This window comes from Hylobates moloch, unplaced genomic scaffold (assembly GCF_009828535.3).
Source record: "Hylobates moloch isolate HMO894 unplaced genomic scaffold, HMol_V3 SCAFFOLD_12, whole genome shotgun sequence".
Taxonomy (NCBI): Eukaryota; Metazoa; Chordata; class Mammalia; order Primates; family Hylobatidae; genus Hylobates; species Hylobates moloch.
In genome coordinates, this window is record NW_026652287.1 from 101,568,744 (window position 1) to 101,590,779 (window position 22,036).

The following is a 22,036-nucleotide window of genomic DNA, read 5'->3' on the forward strand; positions in this document are numbered from 1 at the left end:
AAAAAGTAGTCAACCTAGAATACTATACTCACTGAAACTGTTTTTCAAAAGTGGGCTGGGTGCCGTGGCTCATACCTGTAATCCCAGCACTTTGGGAGGCAGAGGCGGGCAGATCACGAGGTCAGGAGATCGAGACCATCCTGGCTAACACAGTGAAACCCTGTCTCTACTAAAAATACAAAAATTAGCCAGGTGTGGTGGCGGGTGCCTGTAGTCCCAGCTACTCGGGAGGCTGAGGCAGGAGAATGGCGTGAACCGGGGAGGCGGAGCTTGCAGTGAGCCGGGATGGCGCCACTGCACTCCAGCCTGGGCGACAGAGCAGGACTCCATCTCAAAAACAACAACAACAACAAAAACAAAAGTGAATACAAGGCCAGGCACAGTGGCTCACACCTGTAATCCCAGCATTTTGGGAGGCATATCACCTGAGGTCAGGAGTTCGAGACCAACCTGGCCAACATGGTGAAACCCCGTATTTACCAAAAAATACAAAAATTAGCTGGGTGTACTGGTGGGCACTGAGCAGAGATAGAACAGTATCATAAGGCTGGGCGTGGTGGCTCACACCTGTAATCCCAGCACTTTGGGAGGCTGAGGTAGGCAGATCCCGAGGTCAGGAGTTCGAGACCAGCCTGGCCAATATAGTGAAACCGTGTCTCTACTAAAAATGCAAAAAGGAGCTGGGTGTGATGGTGCAAGCCTGTAATCCCAGCTACTCGGGAGGCTGAGGCAGTAGAATTGCTTGAACCTGGGAGGTGTAGGCTGCAGTGAGCCGAGACCGTGCCAGTGCACTCCAGCCTGCATGACAGAGTGAGACTCCGTCTAAAAAAAAAGAATTATAAAAAGAACAGTATCACAAAAAATGCTCAAACTTCCAAACTTCTCTCCACAAATGGTGCTAGAACAACTGGACATCAACATGCCAAAAATAAATAAATAATCAAATCTATACACAGACCTTAGTCTCTTCACAAAAATTAACTCAAAATGGATCATAGAGCTGAATGTTAAATGCAAAACTATAAAACTCCTAGAAGATAACATATGAGAAAATCTAGATGACTGGGTTTTGTGAATTTTTTTTTTTTTGAGACAAGAGTCTCACTCTGTTGCCCAGGCTGGAGTACACTGGCAGAATCTTGGCTCGCTGCAACCTCTGCCTCCTGGGTTCAAGTGATTTTCATGCCTCAGCCTCCTGAGTAGCTGGAATTACAGGTGTGCACCACCATGCCCGGCTAATTTTTGTATTTTTAGTAGAGATGGGGTTTCGCCACGTTGGCCAGGCTGGTCTCAAACTCCTGGCCTCAAGTGATCCACTCACCTCGGCTTCCCAAAATACTGGGATTACAGATGTGAGCCACCACACCTGGCCATGATAATTTTTTTGATACAACATCAAAAGCATGATCCATGAAAGAAACTTACAAGCTTGACTTTATTAAAATAATAATAAAAAAAACCCCTCTGCTAGGTCAGGCGTGGTGGCTCACGCCTGTAATCCCAGCACTGTGGGAGGCTGATGCGTCAGATCACGAGGTCAGGAGATCGAGACCATCCTGGCTAACACGGTGAAGCCCTGTCTCTATTAAAAATACAAAAAATTGGCTGGGTGCGGTGCCGGGCGCCTGTAGTCCCAGCTACTCCGGAGGCTGAGGCAGGAGAATGGCGTGAACCCGGAAGGCGGAGCTTGAAGTGAGCCAAGATCACGCCACTGCACTCCAGACTGGGTGACAGAGCAAGACTCCATCTCAAAACAAAAACAAAAACAAAACAAAACAAAAAACCCTCTGCTCTTTGAAAAACATTTTTAATATAATGAGAAAACAAGCTGAGGCCTGGGAGAAACTATTTGCAAGAGACCTATCTCATAAAGGACTGTTATCCAAGATTTCCAAAGGGCTCTTAAAACTCAGTTAACAGGAAAACAATCTGATTAAAAAACAGGAAAAGGGGCCAGGCATGGTGGCTTACCCCTGAAATCCCAGCACTTTGGGAGGCCAAGGCGGGCAGGAATTTGAGACCAGCCTGGCCACTATGGTGAAACCCCGTTTCTACTAAAAATACAAAAATTAGCTGGGCATGGTGGCGCATGCCTGTAGTCCCAGCTACTCGGGAGGCTGAGGCAGGAGAATCGCTTGAACCCAGGAGGCGGAGGTTGCAATGAGCCGAGACCATGCCACTGCACTCCAGCCTGGAAGACAGAGCGAGACTCTGTCTCAAAAAACAAACAAACAAACAAACAAAGACACCATTACATACCTATTAGAATGCCAAATCCAAAATGCTGGCACCACCAATTGCTGGCAGAAATGTGGAGCAACAGAAACTCTCCTTCATTGGCGTTGGCAATGCAGAATGGTACAGCTACTTTGGAGGACAGTGTGGCAGTCTCTCATAATCCTAAACACACTCTTAGAATATGAACCAGCAACAGTGCTCCCCAGTATTTACACAGATGGGTTAAAAACTTGTGCCCACAAAGAAATCTGCACGTGCACGTTTATGGCAGCTTTATTTATCACTGCCAAAAACTTGGAAGGAACCAAGATATCCTGCAATAAATGCCTTACTACATTCTGGTTGTTGTAACAAAATACCATACACTATGTAGCTGAGGCAGGAGGATCACTTGAGCCTGGGAGGTTGAAGCCACTGTGGGCTGCGATAGAGATCGCGTCACTGCACTCTAGTCTCCAAAAAAAAAAAAAAAAAAAAAAGTACAGTTTTGGTTTTTGCTGTAACTGGGCTCCTGGAGTGAGAGCTCTGGATCATAGCTGCAAGATGAGGAATCTGGAGCCAAGAGAAGGGAAACGAGTTTTCCAAGTCATACGGCTGGTTAAATAAAAGAGCTGGGATAGGTTTCCTGCCACCCAAGATTATTATTTTTTGAAACAGAGTTTCGCTCTGTCTCCCAGGCTGGAGTGCAATGACACGATCGATCTCGGCTCACTGCAACCTCCACCCCCAGGGTTCTAGCAATTCCCTTGCCTCAGCCTCCTGAGTAGCTGGGATTACAGGCATGTGCCACCACACCCGGCTAATTTTTTTGTATTTTTAGTAGAGACGGGGTTTTGCCATGTTGGCCAGGCTGGTCTTGAACTCCTGACCTCAGGTGATCCACACGCCTCAGCCTCCCAAAGTGCTAGGATTACATGCATGAGCCACTGTGCCTGGGCCACCCAAGATTATTAAAATAAGTTTTCAGAAGCAACCCCCTACCGGCCAGGCGCAGTGGCTCATACCTGTAATCCCAGCACTTTGGGATGCGGAGGCGGGCGGGTCACCTGAGGTCGGGAATTTGAGATACTGTGAAACCCTGCCTCCACTAAAAATACAAAAATTAGCTGGGCGTGGTGGTGCACGCCTGTAATCCCAGCTACTGGGAGGCTGAGACACGAGAATTGCTTGAACCTGGGAGGCAAAGGTTGCAGTGAGCTGAGCTCGTGCTACTGCACTCCAGCATGGGCGACAGAGCCGTCTCAAAAAATAATAATAATAATAGATTTTTTTAAAAAAAGCAATCCCCCTAGTGACTTCTTAGAGCAAATCATCAGACAGCTGGGGTAAAATTCTGAAGTGGATTAAGGGAGGGGTGCTGGTTTGCCTGGATGGCTACATGAGCATAGCCCTGGAACCAACCAAATATGTAACTGGACAACAGAAAAATAAGTACAGGGTGCATTAATCAGAGGCAACAATGTTTTGTACTTAAGTACACAGAAGACACGATGTGAAGACACCAAGAGAACAGTACTTTTCATGGTTAGACACATTTCTTAGGTATTTTTTCTATTTTGGGGTTCTTTTGTGATATAGTTTGTCCTGTTTTCTTTTTTTTTTTTTTTTGAGACGGAGTCTCGCTCTGTCGCCCAGGCTGGAGTGCAGTGGCGCAATCTCGGCTCACTGCAAGCTCCGCCTCCCGGGTTCACGCCATTCTCCTGCCTCAGCCTCTCCGAGTAGCTGGGACTACAGGCGCCCGCCACCACGCCCGGCTAATTTTTTGTATTTTTAGTAGAGACGGGGTTTCACCGTGGTCTCGATCTCCTGACCTCGTGATCTGCCCGCCTCAGCCTCCCAAAGTGCTGGGATTACAAGCATGAGCCACCGCGCCCGGCCTATTTGTCCTGTTTTCATAATATTTTTTTTCCTGACATGTAAGATAAATGTATCTAATTGTGGGCTTAATTGTAAAGAGTTTTCACATTTAAATTCCAGTCATTTCATTTTATCGCTGTGTCTGTGTACAGAATGTTAAAAGAATAAGACATAAAAAATAAAAGTAGAGTTATAAACACCTCTTTTAAAAGGCAGAGACTGTTCGCTTGGGCAAAAAAAAGCAAGATCCAACTGCATGCTATCTACAAGAAACCAGCCCTAAATACAACAGGTAAAAGGAAGCTAAACGGAACGTGGGTCCTGGCTTGTACTCTGGCATGTAAAGAAAACATTGGAGGAAAAGGTGGTGAAATCCCAGTAAAGTCTGGGTTTCAGTTACAGTAATGCATCACATGAGTGTCTACAACAAACCACTTTTGTTGATGCTTCTGATGACAGCATCCGAAGAAACTGGGCATAAAACATGCTGGACTGCGTATGATCTTTGCAACTTTTTTCTTTTTTTTTTTTTTGAGACAAGAGTTTCACTCTTGTTGCCCAGGCTGGAGTGCAATGGCGTAACCTCGGCTCACTGCAACCTCGGCCTCCTGGGTTCAAGCGATTCTCCTGCCTCAGCCTCCCGAATAGCCGGGATTACGGGTGCACGCGCCACCACGCCCAGCTAATTTTTGTATTTTTAGTAGAGACGCGACTTCACCATGTTGGCCAGGCTGATTTTGAACTCCTGACCTCAGGTGATCCACCCATCTCGGCCTCCCAAAGTGTTGGGATTACAGGCGTGAGCCAGCGCACCCAGCCTTTGCAACATTTTGAATAAATCCAAAATTATTCCAGAACAAAAAGTTTAGTACCAAAAAGAAACAAAAACACAAAACAAAACAAAACCCCCCCACACACAGTAAAATAACGGAAAAAGATCTACTATGCTAGCACTAACAAAATAATACGTAGTTATGAAAATGGTATGTACTTTTCAAGCTAAAAGTTCATAATGGTAGAACATGAGGAGGAAAACTGCCTCTTAAATCCTACCACTTACTGTGACACAGTGACCAGTCCCTGCAGCGGACTGGATAGTTGTATCGAGTCCTGGACGGAAACAGATGGCACTCAAAAGGTGGCGCGGAGTTCAGAGAAATGCCCATGTACGAATTTGGTCCAATGCCTCAGCCTGACCTCAGCGACCTTTGGGGGTCTGCTCCGCGCCCACCCTTACACATCTGTGACCCCACACACTTCCACCCCAGCGCCACTGCCAACTGCTACACCCATCCCCCTCCAACCGCGTCAGCTTCCAGCCTCGGTCCATTTGAACTCGCCGTGCCCCCTCCACTGTGCCCTTCCAGATTCATTTACTAGGGAAGCCCGCTCCTCCGGGTGGAGCTGTTCCTCACCCCCTTTCTTTAACTTTATCATTCTCTCCCCAGGGCTTCCACATCACCGTGCTGTGGACAATCCCGGAACTCCTGTCACGCCAGTTTACATTTAAGAACAGTAATGGCTGCCACTGACTCAGTCAAAACAAGGCTGCGGCCGGGCACGGTGGCTCACGCCCGTAATCCTAGCACTTTGGGAAGCCGAGACGGAGGGATCACAAGGTCAGGAGTTCGAGACCAGCCTGGCCAACATGGTGAAACCCCGTCTTTACTAAAAACACAAAAATTAGCGGGGCACAGTGGCGCGCGCCTGTAATCCCAGCTACTCCGGAGGCTGAGGCAGGAGGATTGTCTGAACCCGGGAGGCGGAGGTTGCAATGAGCAGAGATCACGCCACTGTACTCTATCGTGGGCGACAACAGAGCAAGAGCAAGACTCCGTCTCCGAGAACAACAACAACAACAACAACAACAAGAAAACAACAACAAAAAACAAGTCTGCGTGGGAGGCAGAAAGAGCTAATGCGGCCACGCTTGTCCCCTCGGGGCCACCGTCCCCGCCCAGACTTCCGGCCTGCCTTAAAACGCTCATGCGTAAGTGCGTGAGCAGGAGGGCGGGCTCAAGCGTAGCTCGTGGCGTTCATTGGCTGTGCAGGGCCGAGGGAGGGGGGGTGCAAGGCCGCCGCGTGACGTCAGGACGCCGCGGTCAGGACGTCGAAGCCAAAGAAGACCAGAGCCAGCCGGGTGGCCGAGCGGTGTCGTGGCCGTGTTGCTAATCGCCTGGGTGGTTGTTGGCGTGTCCCTGCAGCGAAGGGTCCTGGTTGGTAAGGGGAGCGGCGGGCGAGCAGGCGGGCGGGGATAGCATCTCCTTTTGGTCTTGCGCCCCGCGAGCCCTGAGGCCTTCTCGGCCGTCGCAGCAGCAGACGCCGCGCGCGAGCGTCGACAGGGTGTGGCGGGGCAGGGGCAGCCACTGCGCCTGCGCACCGGGCCTGGGGGCGCGCGTTCGGGCACTAGCGCGCGTGCGCCGTCGTCTTCTACTGTCTGCACCTGTCCCTCGGGGTTCTCGGGGCCCCGGGGCGCCCCTCACTTGCCGTTGACCGGGTGTTGCCCCGGGTGACGGGCGGCTCCAGCGAGTCTTTCTGGGGCGTGGTGCGCAGGCGCGGCCTGGGCAGTGGCTTCGTGGCTAGTCGTGGGGATCCGGGCGGCCTTCTCCACCCGGCGTCCTCCTTTGCCTTCGCCCAGCCTGCGGGACGGCCAGGTGCTCCCGGGACCTCGGGCCTCGCGTCTGGTGCCTGTCCCCGTTCTTGAGACCCGTCCGGGAGTCCTCTGTCCAGCCCCCAACTCCTGACCTTACCTGTAATCTCCCTTCTGCCCGGGGGCTCCTCTTCCTGTGTCCCCGCCACGATCCCTCGTCTCCACCCACGCCCTGTGTCCTGTTTAAGTTAAGCCTTTGCGTTTCTAGCGTTTCTAGGGCTTTTCCCCATCTCCAGACTCCTGTTTATCCTGTCAACTTGTGAGAATTCCAGTTCTCCTGCGGGATTAATTATCCTACTTATCAGTTACTCCCTCTGGGGAGTTTAGACTCCTAAATCCTTGCTGCGGAGACACTCCACTTTTCTTCCACTTCTCTCTACCCCACTCTTAATTCGTTGAACATGTGTTGGGTCTTCTTTGGCATTCCCAAGGCTTTATGTCCAGACACCCAACCAAGGTGATCCCTTTTCTCTCCCAGCCCTACCCCTGCTTCCGGGAACCTCCCGTGGAAGCAGGCAGGGGTAGTCCCACTGAGGACTCCCACGTAGGTCTCTTTACTGCCCTTCGGAGACCATTTTGAAATCAGTCTGTCAGTGCTGAGAACCCATTTCTTCACGTTGGGGTTCACGTTGGCATTCTCAGGAACGCTCAACAACCACTTGCTTCCAGGGGTAACTTCCGGAAAATCCTCTTTTCCTCTCAAACTTTTCTTCTCTTCTCCAGTATTCTTCCAGCTTCCTCGATGCTCCCTGAAAGACCTCCCTTTTCACAGAGTTCTCGGAAACCTTTCCACCCTCTCAGCCTTAAGGGTTCTCTCAGACTCTTCTCATTATAGCATCCCTCCTCTTGGTTCAGGTTCCTTTCACAACCCATATTCCCCAGAATTCTTTTTTTTTTTTTTTTTTTTTTGAGACAGAGTTTCTCTCTTGTTGCCCAGGCTGGAGAGCAATGGCGCAGTCTCAGCTCACCGCCCTCCGCCTCCGCCTCCCGTGTTCAAGCGATTCTCCTGGCTCGGCCTCCCTAGTAGCTGGGATTACAGGCATATGCCACTATGCCCGTCTAATTTTGTATTTTTAGTAGAGACGGGGTTACTCCATGTTGGTTAGGCTGGTCTCGAACTCCCGACCTCAGATGACCCGCCCGTCTCGGCCTCCCAAAGTGCTGGGATTACAGGCATGAGCCACCGCGCCTGGTCCCTAGAATTTTTTTTAGACCTTTTCCCCTTGATGGAGGCACCCCTACACTGTGGACCTTTCATCACACCCTCTCTTTTTTCACATGGATTTCAGACCCTTCTCCTTCCCTTTGGGAAGTCTGTTCTGGCTTCCCTGTTTCCAAATCCTTCGTTTTCCACCTGGAGCTCTACAAAGGGGCCAGGGGCTTTCCCTCATACTCCAGCCTTTTTAGTCCACACCCAGAACTGTTCAGATCCTTGACCCCAGTGGCTTCTCTGTCAGCCTCCCCTTTTCTGCGTGGCTTCTCGTGAGTCCATCTACTTTTCTTCCCCACTTTATGACATGTTTTTAGCTCCCCTTTAAGTCTCCCTAACTCATTCTTTTTCTCACAGACAGTGAAAAAGCAGTCTGGCTCCCGAGGTCCACCCCTTATACCCCAAGGTCCAGATGGCGGCCAACGTGGGTGATCAACGTAGCACAGATTGGTTAGTGAGGCGAGAGGGACGGAGGCCAGTCGGGAGGGAAAGAGGAAGCAAGACCCAGTGCTGTCCTCTGGGGTGGGACCTCACGTGGCCTTAGGGGAAGTGATGCCACAATCCCTGTGGGTGGGGGTGGTGGTGAGGCAAACACGGAAGCATTTGGTTGTGGTGTGGAGAGGGGCAAGCCTTCACCTCTCTGAGCTTTCATTTTTCACAGTACAGCGCTTGCTTTGCAGAATTGTGATGATTCATTCAAGCAAGTATAATTAGGAGGCAGGTTCCCAACACTCAATACACAGTCATTTATTTGTTTTTCTGCTAATTCCTTATTTTTTCTCAAAATAGTGTGATAACCTGCCGACTGGGGTGATGTCAGACAGAATTCATTGATTCATGAAAGACATAGCCCTAGGAGGTGCCAGGGCCTGTGTTCAATTCTGTGGGTTCCGTCAATTGTTTCGTTTGTTTGGTTTTAACAACTGCTGTGTGCCAGGCTGTGGGATAAGTACCTTAAGTAGGTGATCTCATTTATCCCTCCCAGCAGACTCTGAAGCAGAAACCCTTTATCAGCATAGTACAGATTAGAAAACTTAGGCTTAGATTGGTAGTAACAGTCAGATATGGGATCCAGGGGCTGGAATTTGCCTCCCAACTTGCCCACCTGTGTACAGTGGGGAGAACGGGTGTGACTTGATGTCCTCTCTCTTTGCAGGTCTTCTCAGTACAGCATGGTGGCTGGGGCAGGCCGAGAGAATGGCATGGAGACGCCGATGCATGAGAACCCGGAGTGGGAGAAGGCCCGCCAGGCCCTGGCCAGCATCAGCAAGTCAGGAGCTGCCGGCAGCTCTGCCAAGTCAAGCAGCAATGGGCCTGTGGCCAGCGCACAGGTGAGAAGGCCACATGGGGCTGGGGTACCCTGATCCAGAGGTTGTGGGAGGGACACAGTCTGGCGTCCTCTTGTATCATTCAGATGGGGTGCTCTGAGGGGAAACATAAAAAGACGTTCCAGGGTATCTAAATCTGAACGGGGAAAGGTTCTGTTTCCTTGAGGAATCTAGGGTGTGATGTGGTTCTGAAGAGGGAGGCCATGCCTGTGCCTCTGGTCTCTAACGTGTGTGAGTCTCGTGGTGGAGACAGCCGCTCACTTTGCAGATACATGGACCCAGTTTTATCCCTTGGCAATTGGCCACCAGTAAACAGGCTTGCCGTTTGGGGGCCATGTACCTGTGGATTTGGACTGCTGACGGCACATGTGCCTCTGTGTTTCCACAGTACGTGTCCCAGGCAGAGGCCTCAGCTTTGCAGCAGCAGCAGTACTACCAGTGGTACCAGCAGTACAACTATGCCTACCCCTACAGCTACTACTATCCCATGGTGAGTGCCCAGCCGGCGGGGCGGGGCGAGGTGGAGTCTGCTGCGATGGGGCAGGCTGGGGCGGGGCGAGGTGAAGTGGAGTCTGCCGGGATGGGGCCGGGTGGTGGATGGACTGGAGATCACAGTGATAACTGCTCAGAAACCCTCTAAGTTGCCCAGGAGGTAAATTCCTAGGTCCCCACCATAAGCCACAAAGTCCTACATACCCGGTTCTGGTCCCTTCTCTCCTCATGCTCATTCTGCCATGGCCATCAAAGCAGAGACCTCCTTGAAGCTCGCACCACCAGGCCCGCTCTGGCTTTGCCCTCGCTGCAGTGCTTTCTGTTGCCGCCTCTTGGAGGTCTCTGCTCAGGTGCTGCCTTCAGAGAGCCTCTGCCTGACACACTGATGGGAAGGGGCATTCCTGCCTCGCAGCCTGTCGCTCTCCCTTTCTCTGCCATCTTACTGTTTCATGATCCTTATTGCTGGATATATTACATGTCGATGTCTCCAGCCGGGCATGTACTTCCAGCGCAAGCTTCATTACAGCATGGGTTTTCCTTTTGATTGTTCTGTCGTAGTGCTTAGAAGAGTTGGCACTCAGTATTGTTGATTATATTCTTCTGAGAACTAGCTAAGTGAGATGTGGGATTGATAGAGGTTTTTCTTTTCTTAATATACGAGAGGATGTGGTGCATTAATATAGTGGAGAGAAAGGGGTGAGGGATTGGTAGAGGGCCATGGCTGGTGTAGTTCCTGAGCAGGCTAGGGAAGCGGAAAGGCAGGCCTCCCACTAAACCCTCCCTCCCTGCGCCTTTGCAGAGCATGTACCAGAGCTACGGCTCCCCTTCCCAGTATGGGATGGCCGGCTCCTATGGCTCAGCCACACCCCAGCAGCCATCCGCACCCCAACACCAAGGGACTCTGAACCAGGTAACATCCTAGCCCAGCTCCCATACCCTCCTCAAGCAGAGGAAATGTGGATGTTTGAATGAGCTGCCAGTGAGGAATGGCTTGTGCTCCTTCAGCTGCTTTTTTCCTTCCAAGCAACTCCTGACCTGAAAATGAGGAGGACAAAGCATAGTGTTTGAACCTAGGGTGGGTTTAAGGCTGAGCCAAGGCCAGGGCTGAGATGTTGAAAGACATCTCATCTTTTTCCCTAGCGTGGTCACCCACAGGCGTGCACACACGGGTTGGGTTTTGCATATAAGGTGCAGCTTGGAGGAATGGCGGGGCTAGTGCATAGGAGGCAGGTAGACCTGGGTTTGAATTCCAGCTGTCCCACCCCTGGCGTAATTACTTACGCATCTCAGTCAGCTCTCGAAAGCGGGCTCCAGGAGTGTGTGTGCTTACGTGTGTCTTGTGCTCAGATGGTAGCGCTGGAGTGGGTGTGTTGTTGGTGGCTGTTAACTCCAGCATTGAAACACTGCCAGCTGCTGCTTCATAGCTTGGGGCTCTCGGAAGTTGCTTAGTCTCTGAGCTGGAGCCTTGTCAGCTGTGAAAAGGGTTGTTAACAAATGTTAACCTCAGAGAGTTACTGAGGACTCGAATGAGCACATTTGGAAAGGCCACAGGAGAGTCGAGTGCTGAGTGCTGTGACCACCACGTCCTCACTGTGAGGGCTGAGTGCCACTCGCCGGCCCCAGAATCTGCCTCCTGTGCTCAACACCTGCTTCCTTCTGCAGCCCCCAGTCCCCGGCATGGATGAGAGCATGTCCTACCAGGCTCCCCCTCAGCAGCTGCCGTCGGCTCAGCCCCCTCAGCCCTCAAATCCCCCGCATGGGGCTCACACGCTGAACAGTGGCCCTCAGCCTGGGACAGCTCCAGCTACACAGCACAGCCAGGCGGGGCCTGCCACGGGCCAGGCCTATGGGCCACACACCTACACTGAACCTGCCAAGCCCAAGAAGGGCCAACAGCTGTGGAACCGCATGAAGCGTAAGTTTGGCAGGGCTACGTGGAGGTCCGAGCGGTTGGGCCCTCACAAAGCTCCTGGCTGTGAGGCCCATGGCGTGTGCTGCTCCTTGTTTCTGAGTGTTGTGATCGCCAGGCTGGGGGTGGGGCTGCTCTGGACTAGGCACATGTGTGCTGGAGCCCTCCTCTAGAACCTGACCGCTCCTCCCTGCATTTCCACTTCCTCCCGTCCCCTGGGGACCCCTGGATGTGCTGGGGAAGGGCCTAACCATAGCTTTCGCTGCTCTTACAGCGGCCCCTGGGACTGGAGGTCTCAAGTTCAACATCCAGAAGCGACCCTTTGCTGTCACCACCCAGAGCTTTGGCTCCAACGCAGAGGGCCAGCACAGCGGCTTTGGCCCCCAGCCCAACCCTGAGAAAGCTCAGAACCACAGGTGACGTCTGCCCCCTTGCCCCGTCGCAGCCCCACACTCTGCACTCAGCGTCTGTGATCCAGTCCCACTGGCCAGCTGCCCACCCTGAGCCTCAGTGTGCGCCTCTGAAAAGGGCAGAAGGGCCCTCCCTTGGGGGTTGCTGTGAGCACTGAAGGAGACAGAAGGAAAACATGGGGACTGTGTCCCGGTGTGTGTCAGCTCCGAGTGGTGGTGGGGATGGTCTTTTGAGTTTGGGATCCTCTCCAACTGAGCCTCATCTGTCCTCCCGCAGCGGGTCCTCTGCCCGGGGGAACCTGTCTGGGAAACCCGATGACTGGCCCCAGGACATGAAAGAGTACGTGGAGCGCTGCTTCACCGCCTGTGAGTCGGAGGAGGACAAGGACCGCACGGAAAAGCTGCTCAAGGAGGTGCTGCAGGCGCGGCTGCAGGACGGCTCGGCCTACACCATTGACTGGAGCCGGGAGCCCTTGCCGGGGTTAGTCTGGGTGGGGGACATAGGTGGGAGCGTGGTGCTGTGAGAGGCATGGGCTGGGTATGGAGGTAGGAGAGTTGGGGGTCCCGGGTACCAGGAGCTCCAAAGAGAAAGGAACCAGAAAGTTGGATCCTGGGGGAATGAAGTCCTGGTTGGAGGGAGGCCGGTGGGGTGGGGTGGGGACCATGGCTGCTGGAGAGGTGTGCATTGCTCAGTGGTTAAGCACACCCTCTGGACACGGAAAACCTGGGTTTGCGTCTCATTTCTGCACTGTAATAGCTGAGCCGCCTGGGGTAAGTGCCCTTCCTTTCGGAGGTGGGTGGGTAGATTGAGGGAGGTGGTGTTGGCCGTCCTGCCGGTGTCTGGTGGGGTTGGTGACGCCCCGCCCTGCTGTATTCTCAGGCTGACCCGGGAGCCTGTGGCTGAGAGCCCTAAGAAGAAGCGGTGGGAGGCCGCTAACAGCCTTCATCCGCCTAGAGGGGCAGGCTCGGCGACAAGGGGCGGGGCTGCCCCGTCCCAGCGAGGGACGCCCGGGGCTGGGGGTGCTGGTCGAGCCCGGGGCAACAGCTTCACCAAGTTTGGCAACCGCAACGTCTTCATGAAAGACAACAGCTCTTCTTCCAGCACAGACTCTCGCTCCCGCTCCTCCTCCAGGTCCCCGACGCGCCACTTCCGCAGAAGGTACTGAGGCTCCCGGCTGGGGGGGTGTGAGGGAGCGGGGAGGCGTTTCAGGCCTGACCCTCCTGCTTCTTCCTGCAGTGACTCCCACTCAGACTCCGACAGTTCCTACTCAGGGAATGAGTGTCACCCTGTGGGCCGCAGGAACCCCCCCACTAAGGGCCGGGGCGGTCGAGGGGCCCACATGGATCGGGGCCGAGGCAGGGCACAGCGTGGGAAGAGGTGAGACTGCGTGAGGGCTTGAGACACAGGCCAGGGTGGAGGAGGGTACTGGGGACCCATGGGAGAAGGAGGAAGAGGGCCGGACAGGTGGACAGCCAGCTGCCAAAGCAGCGAGGCTGAAGGGTGGCTGGAGACGCCTGTCCCGCTCACTGCCCCTCATCCCTTCCCAGGCACGATCTGGCTCCCACCAAGCGCAGTCGAAAGAAGATGGCGGCGCTGGAGTGTGAGGACCCAGAGCGAGAGCTGAAGAAGCAGAAGCGGGCAGCCCGCTTCCAGCATGGACACTCCCGCCGCCTGCGCCTCGAGCCCCTGGTGCTGCAGATGAGCAGCCTGGAGAGCAGCGGGGCTGACCCTGACTGGCAGGAGCTGCAGATCGTGGGCACCTGCCCTGACATCACCAAGCACTACCTGCGCCTCACCTGTGCCCCCGACCCGTCCACCGTGCGCCCTGTGGCAGTAAGTGCCCGGCAGGGCAGTTCTGCTCTGTGAGGCCGTGCTGGCTCAGGACTTGAGAGCCGACCCAGGGCGGGTGGCAGAGGCCACAGGGGGGCTCTGGTATGGCAGGGGAAGCTCGGCCAGAGACGCCTCGGCTGGTCGGCGTTCTGAGAGGAGCGCGAAGGCGCACTGCTGCCCTGGAGCCCTGCGTGGCGGGTGTGCATCTTGGCCGGCGAATCGCTTGACCTCTGGGCTGTGGTCCCTGGCTTAGATGACACGGAGCATAAAGCCTTCTCCCAGGCCCATGGGCTGTGGGGCATGGGGGGCTGTGCTTCCAGGATTTGGCGTAGTCACTGTTCTGCTGCAGAACATGTGAACAGCCGTGTGCTTATAGGGAAATGGGTGTGGAGGTGGCCACTCTTAACCCATGTCTTATGGTTTTTTTTTCTTTTTTGCGGGGAGAGAGTCTTGCTCTGTCGCCCAAGCTGGAGTGCAATGGCGCGATCTTGGCTCACTGCAGCCTCCGCTCCCTGGCTTCAAGCGATTCTCCTGCCTCAGCCTCCCTAGTGGCTGGGATTACAGGCGTCCGCCACTACGCTTGGCCGATTTTTGTATTTTTAGTAGAGACGGGGTTTCACCATATTGGCCAGGTTGGTCTCAAACTCCTGGCCTCAGATGATCCACACACCTCGGCCTCCCAAAGTGCTGGGATTACAGGTGTGAGCCACTGCACCAGGCCTTTTTTTTTTTTTTAATGTTGCAACTCTCCCACCAAATAAGTGGAAGCCCTTGGCCACCCTACCTGAGTTGTACTCCGATTGTTAATTCAGTTCCCTTTTCCAGGTTTTGAAAAAGTCGCTGTGCATGGTCAAGTCCCACTGGAAAGAGAAGCAGGACTATGCGTTTGCCTGCGAGCAGATGAAGTCGATCCGGCAGGATCTGACGGTGAGGCTTGCGCTGGGAGGGGCCTGGCCTCAGCCAGTCCTGCCTCCCGCTCCTTGTGACTCTTGTTCTCGCCCCGCTGCCCCAGGTGCAGGGCATCCGCACCGAGTTCACGGTGGAGGTGTATGAGACCCATGCCCGGATCGCCTTGGAGAAGGTGAGCTGGCCTCTGCCGGCCTCCCCAGCCCCTTTCCTGCTGCCGTTCTGCCCTCAGCACCCTCACTCTCCTCTCCTCCCTCCGTGCCTCTGCCTTCCAGGGTGACCATGAAGAGTTTAACCAGTGCCAGACGCAGCTCAAGTCGCTGTACGCCGAGAACTTGCCGGGCAATGTGGGCGAGTTTACTGCCTACCGAATCCTCTACTACATCTTCACCAAGAACTCGGGAGGTAAGGCCCAGTCCCCAGGACACAGGCCATGGCACCCAGGGTGAGCCCTGCTGACTTGACCCCCTTTACCTTGGTGCTAGACATCACCACGGAGCTGGCGTACCTCACACGAGAACTGAAGGCAGATCCTTGCGTGGCCCACGCCTTGGCATTAAGGACAGCCTGGGCCCTGGGCAACTACCACCGCTTTTTCCGGCTCTACTGCCATGCGCCCTGCATGTCTGGCTACCTCGTGGACAAGTTTGCAGATCGGGAACGCAAGGTCGCCCTCAAGGCCATGATCAAAACGTATGTGGTGCCAAGCTCCCTTCTGCCCTTGCTCTTCCCATCCTTCCGCCTCGCACCGCCCCTCAGACCAGCTCCTGGCCGCAGGCCTCCCCCAGCCCCCAACCCTTGTCCTGGTCCTTGCTTCCCCATCATCTGTCTCCATTCAGCCCTCTCCAGTTCCTCTTGCTCTCCTTGTTGGTCACCTCTGTATTCCGGGTCACTCCTCCCCCTCTCCCCACTGTTCCAGCCCACTGCCTCTGGGGCCTCTTCTCCACCCCATCTGTGCGTCTCTTCCTCCTGTTATCTCCTGCCTGGACCCCCTAGTTCACTCCTTGTCCTGGGCTTCCTCAGAACCCTGAGGTCTCTGCTTTCTCAGCTTGTTGTTGTGCTCCCACCCTAGAGGCCATCTAGACAGCCTCTGGTCTAACAGGACAAGGCCCAGTCCCACTTAGCTCCTTTGAGAGCACCAGAAACGCTTAGGGAGACACCTGTGTTGAGGCCACACTGGGCGTGGTGCCAGAGGCCCCTGGTCAGGCCATGTCCCTGCAGTGTCCTTCGTTCACTAGACATTGCGCCTGGCTTGCTGTGGGTAGGGATGAGTTGCTTGACTCTTGTTTAGACGCATGATTCTGTCTGGTGATTGAGGTACCCAGGCGACGTTGGGCAATGTCAAGAGAGGTTTTTGGTTGTCACAGCAAGGGGATGCTCTTGGCATCTAGTGAATGGAGGCCAAGGATGCTGCCCTGCCACTGCCATTGGGCCCCAGAGCTCAGTCTTGCCAAGGTGGAGAAATTCTGGTTGAAGAGGTCGACCGGTAGACTGGAGAGGCCTGGAGTGCTTGGCCAGGTGGCCCTCCATATGAGGTCATAGTCACAGCATGGAGGCCTGGAGTGCCTGGCCAGGTGGCTCTCCGTGTGAGGTCATAGTCACAGCACGGAGGCCTGGAGTGCCTGGCCAGGTGGCTCTCCGTGTGAGGTCATAGTCACAGCACGGAGGCCTGGAGTGCCTGGCCAGGTGGCTCTCCGTGTGAGGGAGTCATAGTCACAGCACGGGAGGCCTGGGCGCCTCTGGCCAGGTGGCTCTCCGTGTGAGGTAAGTCATAGTCACAGCATGGAGGCATGGAGTGCCTGGCCAGGTGGCTCTCCGTGTGAGGTCATAGTCACAGCACGGAGGCCTGGAGTGCCTGGCCAGGTGGCTCTCCGTGTGAGGTCATAGTCACAGCATGGAGGCATGGAGTGCCTGGCCAGGTGGCTCTCCGTGTGAGGTCATAGTCACAGCATGGAGGCATGGAGTGCCTGGCCAGGTGGCTCTCCGTGTGAGGTCATAGTCACAGCACGGAGGCATGGAGTGCCTGGCCAGGTGGCTCTCCGTGTGAGGTCATAGTCACAGCATAGTTTGGAGCTAGGGAGGGACCGTCAGCCTGGAGGTTAGGAGATTCATTCTGGAATCTAGTGTGGGTCAAGCCAACTTCAGGGAGAGGCTGAGCCAGGGTAGGAGTCACACGAGCAGACGAGGATGTGGGGTGCTGTGCACAGAGCTCCATGACCAGCTTGGGAAGTTAGAAGGAAGGGGAGGCAGGAGGCTGCTTAGTCTGCTGCCACGAAGGGCCCCATGAATGGTGGCTGTCAAGCTTCTGTGCTACACAGGGGCGTGTGGTTGGGCGAGTGTCCTTGTTAATTGGTACCTAATTGGCCTTGCTTGGGAACACAGCCATGAGCGCCCCTCGTGGGTGGGGCCGTAGTCTGTCATTGACCTCATTGTGTCAGCACCTTCCTTCCAAGGAGGCTGACCTTGCCCTGCCAGCTGAGACTGGGAGACAGAGTGGGTTCTGATCCCAGGGCCTCCATGAACGCTCTGGCTTTGGAGCAGAAGCGGGTTCTAGGACTTAGGGCCCCTCACTCGGTGCCTTGATTCCTGTGGGTGTGGAAAGGGTAGGGCTACACTCTGTGGAAGAGGGTTCAGGGAGCTCTGAGGATCTGGCTTGTGCTAGATGCTCAGTCAGTAGTGTCTCTTAGCAGCAGCCGGAAGTGACTGCTTTCAGTGTGTAGTGGTGAGTGCTAGCTGGCACCCCTGTGCCTGGCTTCCCAAAGACACTGTAATGCAGGGCAGGGGAAGCAGCGAGGGCTGGGTCCCCACGGTGGCCCTGGCAGCCCTGCCATCCCCATCCCCTGCCGTGTGCTGCTCCCTCCATCTGGCCCCTGCCCCTCAGCCAGCGGAGGAGCCCGCTGGGCCCTTCCCTTCCTGTCCCCTCTCCTCCCTGGCCCCCTGCACAGGTAAGTGAGGGTGAGGGGGGGCACAGCTGGGGACTGGGGCCACTAACCCCACCCCGGGCCCCCCCGAGCCCCTGAGGTGGGGAGGCTGGGAGGCGGGTGGGGAAGCCAGCAGGTACTGTGCTGAGGAAATCCTGTGGGTACCCGAATGGGGGGGCCTCCCCGCTCGTGGGGCCCTCCCCTGCCCTCCTGCCCGCCCGCCTCATCACCTTCTCCTCTTGTCTCCATAGCTTCCGCCCTGCGCTGCCAGTCTCCTACCTGCAGGCCGAGCTGGCCTTCGAGGGCGAGGCCGCCTGCCGGGCCTTCCTAGAGCCCCTGGGCCTGGCCTACACGGGCCCGGACAACTCCAGCATCGACTGCCGCCTCAGCCTGGCGCAGCTGTCAGCCTTCTGAGCACCCAGCGAGGAGGGGCGGGGGCAGGGGCTGCAGCCCCCAGCGCTGCCTTTGCGGATTCTGTTTTTGAGCCGTGGACTTGGGTTGTAAATTTATTTGTGGGGAGTGGGCTCCAGGAAGAGCCACCGTCCCTGCCCCCGTTTTCCCACCGGGGAGTCTGTACAGAGATTTTTCTATGTTTTTATTTTTTGCCTCAGAGGGATGGGATTGGGTAGGAGGGGATGGGCAGCGGAGGGTTGGGGGCATGGTCTGCAGGCTCATCTGTGTCCGCCTTTCACTCCACTAATGCTGTCTCAGTGTTTTCTCTCTCTCTCTTTCGAGCTTGCACTCCGGTACCCGACCCGGCGCCCTGGCCCATCCCATGCCGGGGGGCCAGTGGAAAGAAGACAGGCCGTCCAGCCCGTGCCCGCCTGCGGCGGGGGCACCCAGCAAGCCCGCCCACCGCCCGCTGCCTCACCTGCTTCGCCACAGACTCTTGTTCCCAGCCCCTTGGGGCCTCCGTGTTTGGGGTGAGGGGAGCTGCTTAGAGACTGTGCCCGTCCTCGGCCCCCCACCCTGAAGTGCCAGCACCACCAGCACCAGATTCTCCGCCGCCACATCGCACTGAGGACACGCCGGCCGGGCCGCCTCGTCTCAAGTTGTATAAAGTTGTCTCCGTGTCCCCTCCTCCCTCTGCCCCCAATGTTTCTTCTGATTTTTTTTTCCCCTTTCCCTCCCTCCTCTCCGCATTCCTCCCTTGGTTCAGCACAGGTAAAATGGTTCCCCTCCCTCCCTGCCTTCATGGATCACCAGCTCACGTCATGTTGCCTTCTCTTTTCTTTGTGTGTGTGTTTATTTAAGTTATTTTTCTTCCTCCTCTCCCTTTTCTTTTTGGCCCTCCCTCCCTCCCTCTTCTGCCATGTAACTGGAGGATGTGCTATGAGTTTGCAAACAGCTGGACTGTCAGGCTGCTTTTTTTCCAGATGTTCCTCCTCTGCCTCCCCTTCCCCTCCTCTCCCCTCCCTTTCCTTCCTTCCTTCCTTTCCTTGGAGCACTGAGCACCATTTGGAAGCTTGAGAGAAACCAAAATTAAAGAGAGAGAGAGAGAGCGCACGCTCCTGCTTTGTCTTTCCTGTGTGGGCTGTTTGCATCCATTGTCTCCTCCAGAGGTCTGGGGGTGTCACTCCAGGGGGATCTCAGCCAGGGGCTGGAAAGGCCCCCCTGTCCTCCCCATACGGCACAGCCAGAGTGTCTGCAGGGGCTGGCACCCCACTTCCTGGCTGAGAGTGAACTCCAGATTGGGGAGGTGGACCTGGGAACCATGGGGCACCTTGGCCACGGTGAGGTGGGGGTGCAGCTGCCCTGGAGACTGTAGCGTACTCAGCCCCTCAGCTTCCAGCCTCTGGCTCAACACCTGTGCCATGCCTTCCAATGTGGGAGAGGGTGGGGCACAGAGCACATGCGGGCCCAGGAGGACCAGCTTCCTAAAGCTCACCTGAGGGGGTGCATTTAGCCCTGGGGCCAAGAGGGCCCGTCTCAGAGCTCCGATGGCAGCCGCCTCCTCCCCAGCGCCTGCCAGTCGCAGCAGGGCCAGGGTCAGGTGTAGGTTCTGGGTAGGCACTAGGAAGTTGGCGCAGTGTGGGGCCACGTGGACCAGGTATTCCTGGGCCTTGGTCACTTCTGCTTGTAGCCCAGGCTCGGTCACCATGAGGGCCACAAAATGTGTGGGGCGCGGTTGGCAAGGGGCTGCAACACTAAGGCTGGCCCCTTTGTCCTCGGGCCAGGCCCCATGACCCCACTCGGCTTCTGTCTCCTCAGCGGAGCCCCCCGGGACTGCCAGGGCCTGTGCTTCCTTGCCCCCCAGCAATGTGGTCCTGGCGGCTGCTGTTGGCTTCGGTGCCCCCTCAGTCACTCCTGCGAGGAGTCCTCTTGGGGCCAGTGTTCCCAAATCAGCAGCTGTGCCCAGCGCCCTCTCCTGGGCCGCCTCTAGCTCTCCGGGTTCCTCCTCGCCTGGTTCCTGGTGCCCTGTGCAGAGCGGCCTTGTGCTCCCTCGCTTGGGGGCAGGCTGGGCCTCCGGACCTGTCCCCGCCGGTGTCCACTTGGCACCCTCCGCCCCGTGGGCGCCCTCGGTGTTCGGTGCGTCCAGGATGGTGGGCCCGCGTCCCGCCGCCGAGCCAGAGCCAAAGACGAGGTCGGTGCGCGAGGCGCGGTCCCACACAAGGCGGCCGCGGAAGCGGAAGAAGCGCACGCGGTGCTGGGGCACTGCCAGCACGCCCGGCCCGAGCGCCGCCAGCGGCTGGTCCCAGCAAAAGGCGCTGAAGGGCTCCTCGCGCACGCCCAGAAAGCGGTCGACGTAGCCCACCGAGAAGTCGGCGGGGTCGAGGCGCGGGTCCCAGCGGATGCGCTGGATGACGTCCGCGGCTGTGCGCAGCGGCGGCTTCTTGGCCCCGGCCTCCCGCTGCGCCTCGCGGCCAGGCGGCGCCGGCGCCCCAGGGTGGGGCTGGCGGCAGCGGGCGCCGAAGCGGCAGCGGCCTTCCAGGAAGAAGCGGCAGGCCGGCGGGGGCGCGGGTTCCGTGGCGGCGGCTTCCTGCGGCAACTCCGGCTCTCCCGCCGCTGCCATGGGTGCGAGGAACTGGCACGCCCGCCGCGCAGACCAGGTCTCCCCGCACGGAGGGCAGCTCCCCTTGGATGCACCGAGCCTCACCCCAGTGGCGTCAGCGGCCCGCGCTCCGGCCCAGCTTAGGGGACCACGCCTCGGGCCCTCGCGAGGACTCTGGCCCAGTCCCTCCGTGGAGAACCTGACACCGCTGCTCTGGGACTTCCCGGCTGCGCCCTCCCCCAGCGCCAGGAAAGCAAGCTGCGTAAAGGCTTACGGCCGTCTCGGGCTCCCGGAGCTCTTGGGAGCCTGGCCCCGCCCCTTTCCCGGTGATTCATGTGTGCTGCCTCTTTCCGGGTGATTTACATATAATTCCCTGCCCCTTTCCGGATGATTACGGGTGCCTCGCCCTTTAGGTGATTTACATGTAGTGCCCCGCCCCGTTCCCGGTGATTTACATGTGAGGTCCCGCCCCGTTCCTGGTGATTTACGAGTGCCCCCCCGTTTTAGGTGATTGTCATGTGTGCCTCTCCCCTTCCCAAGTGATTTACATGTGTTTCCCGCTCCTTTCATGGTAATTTACATGTAATGCCCCACCCCTTTCCGGGTGATTAAAGTGCCCCACCCCTTTTAGGTGATTTACATGTGTCCCGCCTCTTTCCGGGTGATTTACGTGTGCCTGGCCCCTTTTAGGTGATTTACATGTGGCGTCCCGCCCCTTTCCGGGTGATTTACCTGTGTCCCGTCCCTTTCCCGGTGATTTACATGTGGTGCCCCGCCCCTTTCCCCGGTGATACCTGTGTGCCCCGCCCCTGAGGGGGACGTCTTTAAAGAACCTGGACCCGCCCTCAGTCCCAGTGATTTACATTTGCGGCCCCGCCCCTCTGGGAAACTTAAGAGAACCTGGTCCCTCAGTCCAAATCATTTGCATGTTCGGCCCCATCCCTCTGGGACCTTAAAGAACCAAGATGCCTGCGGACCCTTCCCCCACGGAGACCAGGCCCCCTACACTTCCCTCTGCAGCCGCTCCCAGAGTAAACGGCGGCTCCGCCCGGTCGGAGTCCACTTGAGGCGTTCAGGGCCAGAAGGACTCCCGGGGCTGAGTGCTGCAGCCCCGCCCCGCCCCGCCCCGCCTCGGCTGGCCCCGCGGTGGCTGAGTCTGGCCGGGCCCCAGGACCACGTCCGGCCGGCGGTGGCGCTCAGTATTTGATGAACGGGACTGCGGGAGCGGCCGCCCCTGCAAGGGGCACCGCCTGGCCACGCCCCCGGGCTCTCTTAAAGGAGCCGCACCTCCA

General features: G+C 56.6%; 2 protein-coding genes across 2 annotated transcripts; one reads left to right on the forward strand and one right to left on the reverse strand.

The window, feature by feature from the left end:
- Nucleotides 1-6,173: 6,173 nt before the first annotated feature.
- LENG8 (leukocyte receptor cluster member 8) lies at nucleotides 6,174-19,258 on the forward strand. Its single transcript, XM_032171120.2, has 16 exons — nucleotides 6,174-6,315; nucleotides 8,313-8,405; nucleotides 9,112-9,286; nucleotides 9,672-9,773; nucleotides 10,575-10,685; nucleotides 11,438-11,690; nucleotides 11,959-12,100; nucleotides 12,372-12,575; nucleotides 12,975-13,253; nucleotides 13,332-13,472; nucleotides 13,643-13,928; nucleotides 14,751-14,852; nucleotides 14,938-15,006; nucleotides 15,107-15,236; nucleotides 15,317-15,524; nucleotides 18,004-19,258. Exons 2-16 carry the CDS (start codon nucleotides 8,368-8,370, stop codon nucleotides 18,164-18,166), a joined length of 2,403 nt encoding a protein of 800 aa, XP_032027011.1. The 5' UTR covers nucleotides 6,174-6,315; nucleotides 8,313-8,367; the 3' UTR covers nucleotides 18,167-19,258.
- A 17-nt stretch (nucleotides 19,259-19,275) lies between these two features.
- LENG9 (leukocyte receptor cluster member 9) lies at nucleotides 19,276-21,012 on the reverse strand. The gene has a single exon (XM_032171145.2). The coding sequence runs from the start codon at nucleotides 20,763-20,765 to the stop codon at nucleotides 19,326-19,328; it is 1,440 nt and encodes a 479-aa protein (XP_032027036.1). The 5' UTR covers nucleotides 20,766-21,012; the 3' UTR covers nucleotides 19,276-19,325.
- Between the last annotated feature and the right edge of the window lie 1,024 nt (nucleotides 21,013-22,036).

Coding starts and splice junctions, on each gene's coding strand:
- LENG8 (XM_032171120.2), top strand. CDS start 8,368: ATGGCGGCCAACGTGGGTGATCAACGTAGCACAGATTG. Junction 11,691..11,958: donor GCTGTGGAACCGCATGAAGC/GTAAGTTTGGCA, acceptor CTGCTCTTACAG/CGGCCCCTGGGACTGGAGGT. Junction 13,254..13,331: donor ACGCGCCACTTCCGCAGAAG/GTACTGAGGCTC, acceptor TTCTTCCTGCAG/TGACTCCCACTCAGACTCCG.
- LENG9 (XM_032171145.2), bottom strand. CDS start 20,765: ATGGCAGCGGCGGGAGAGCCGGAGTTGCCGCAGGAAGCCGCCGCCACG.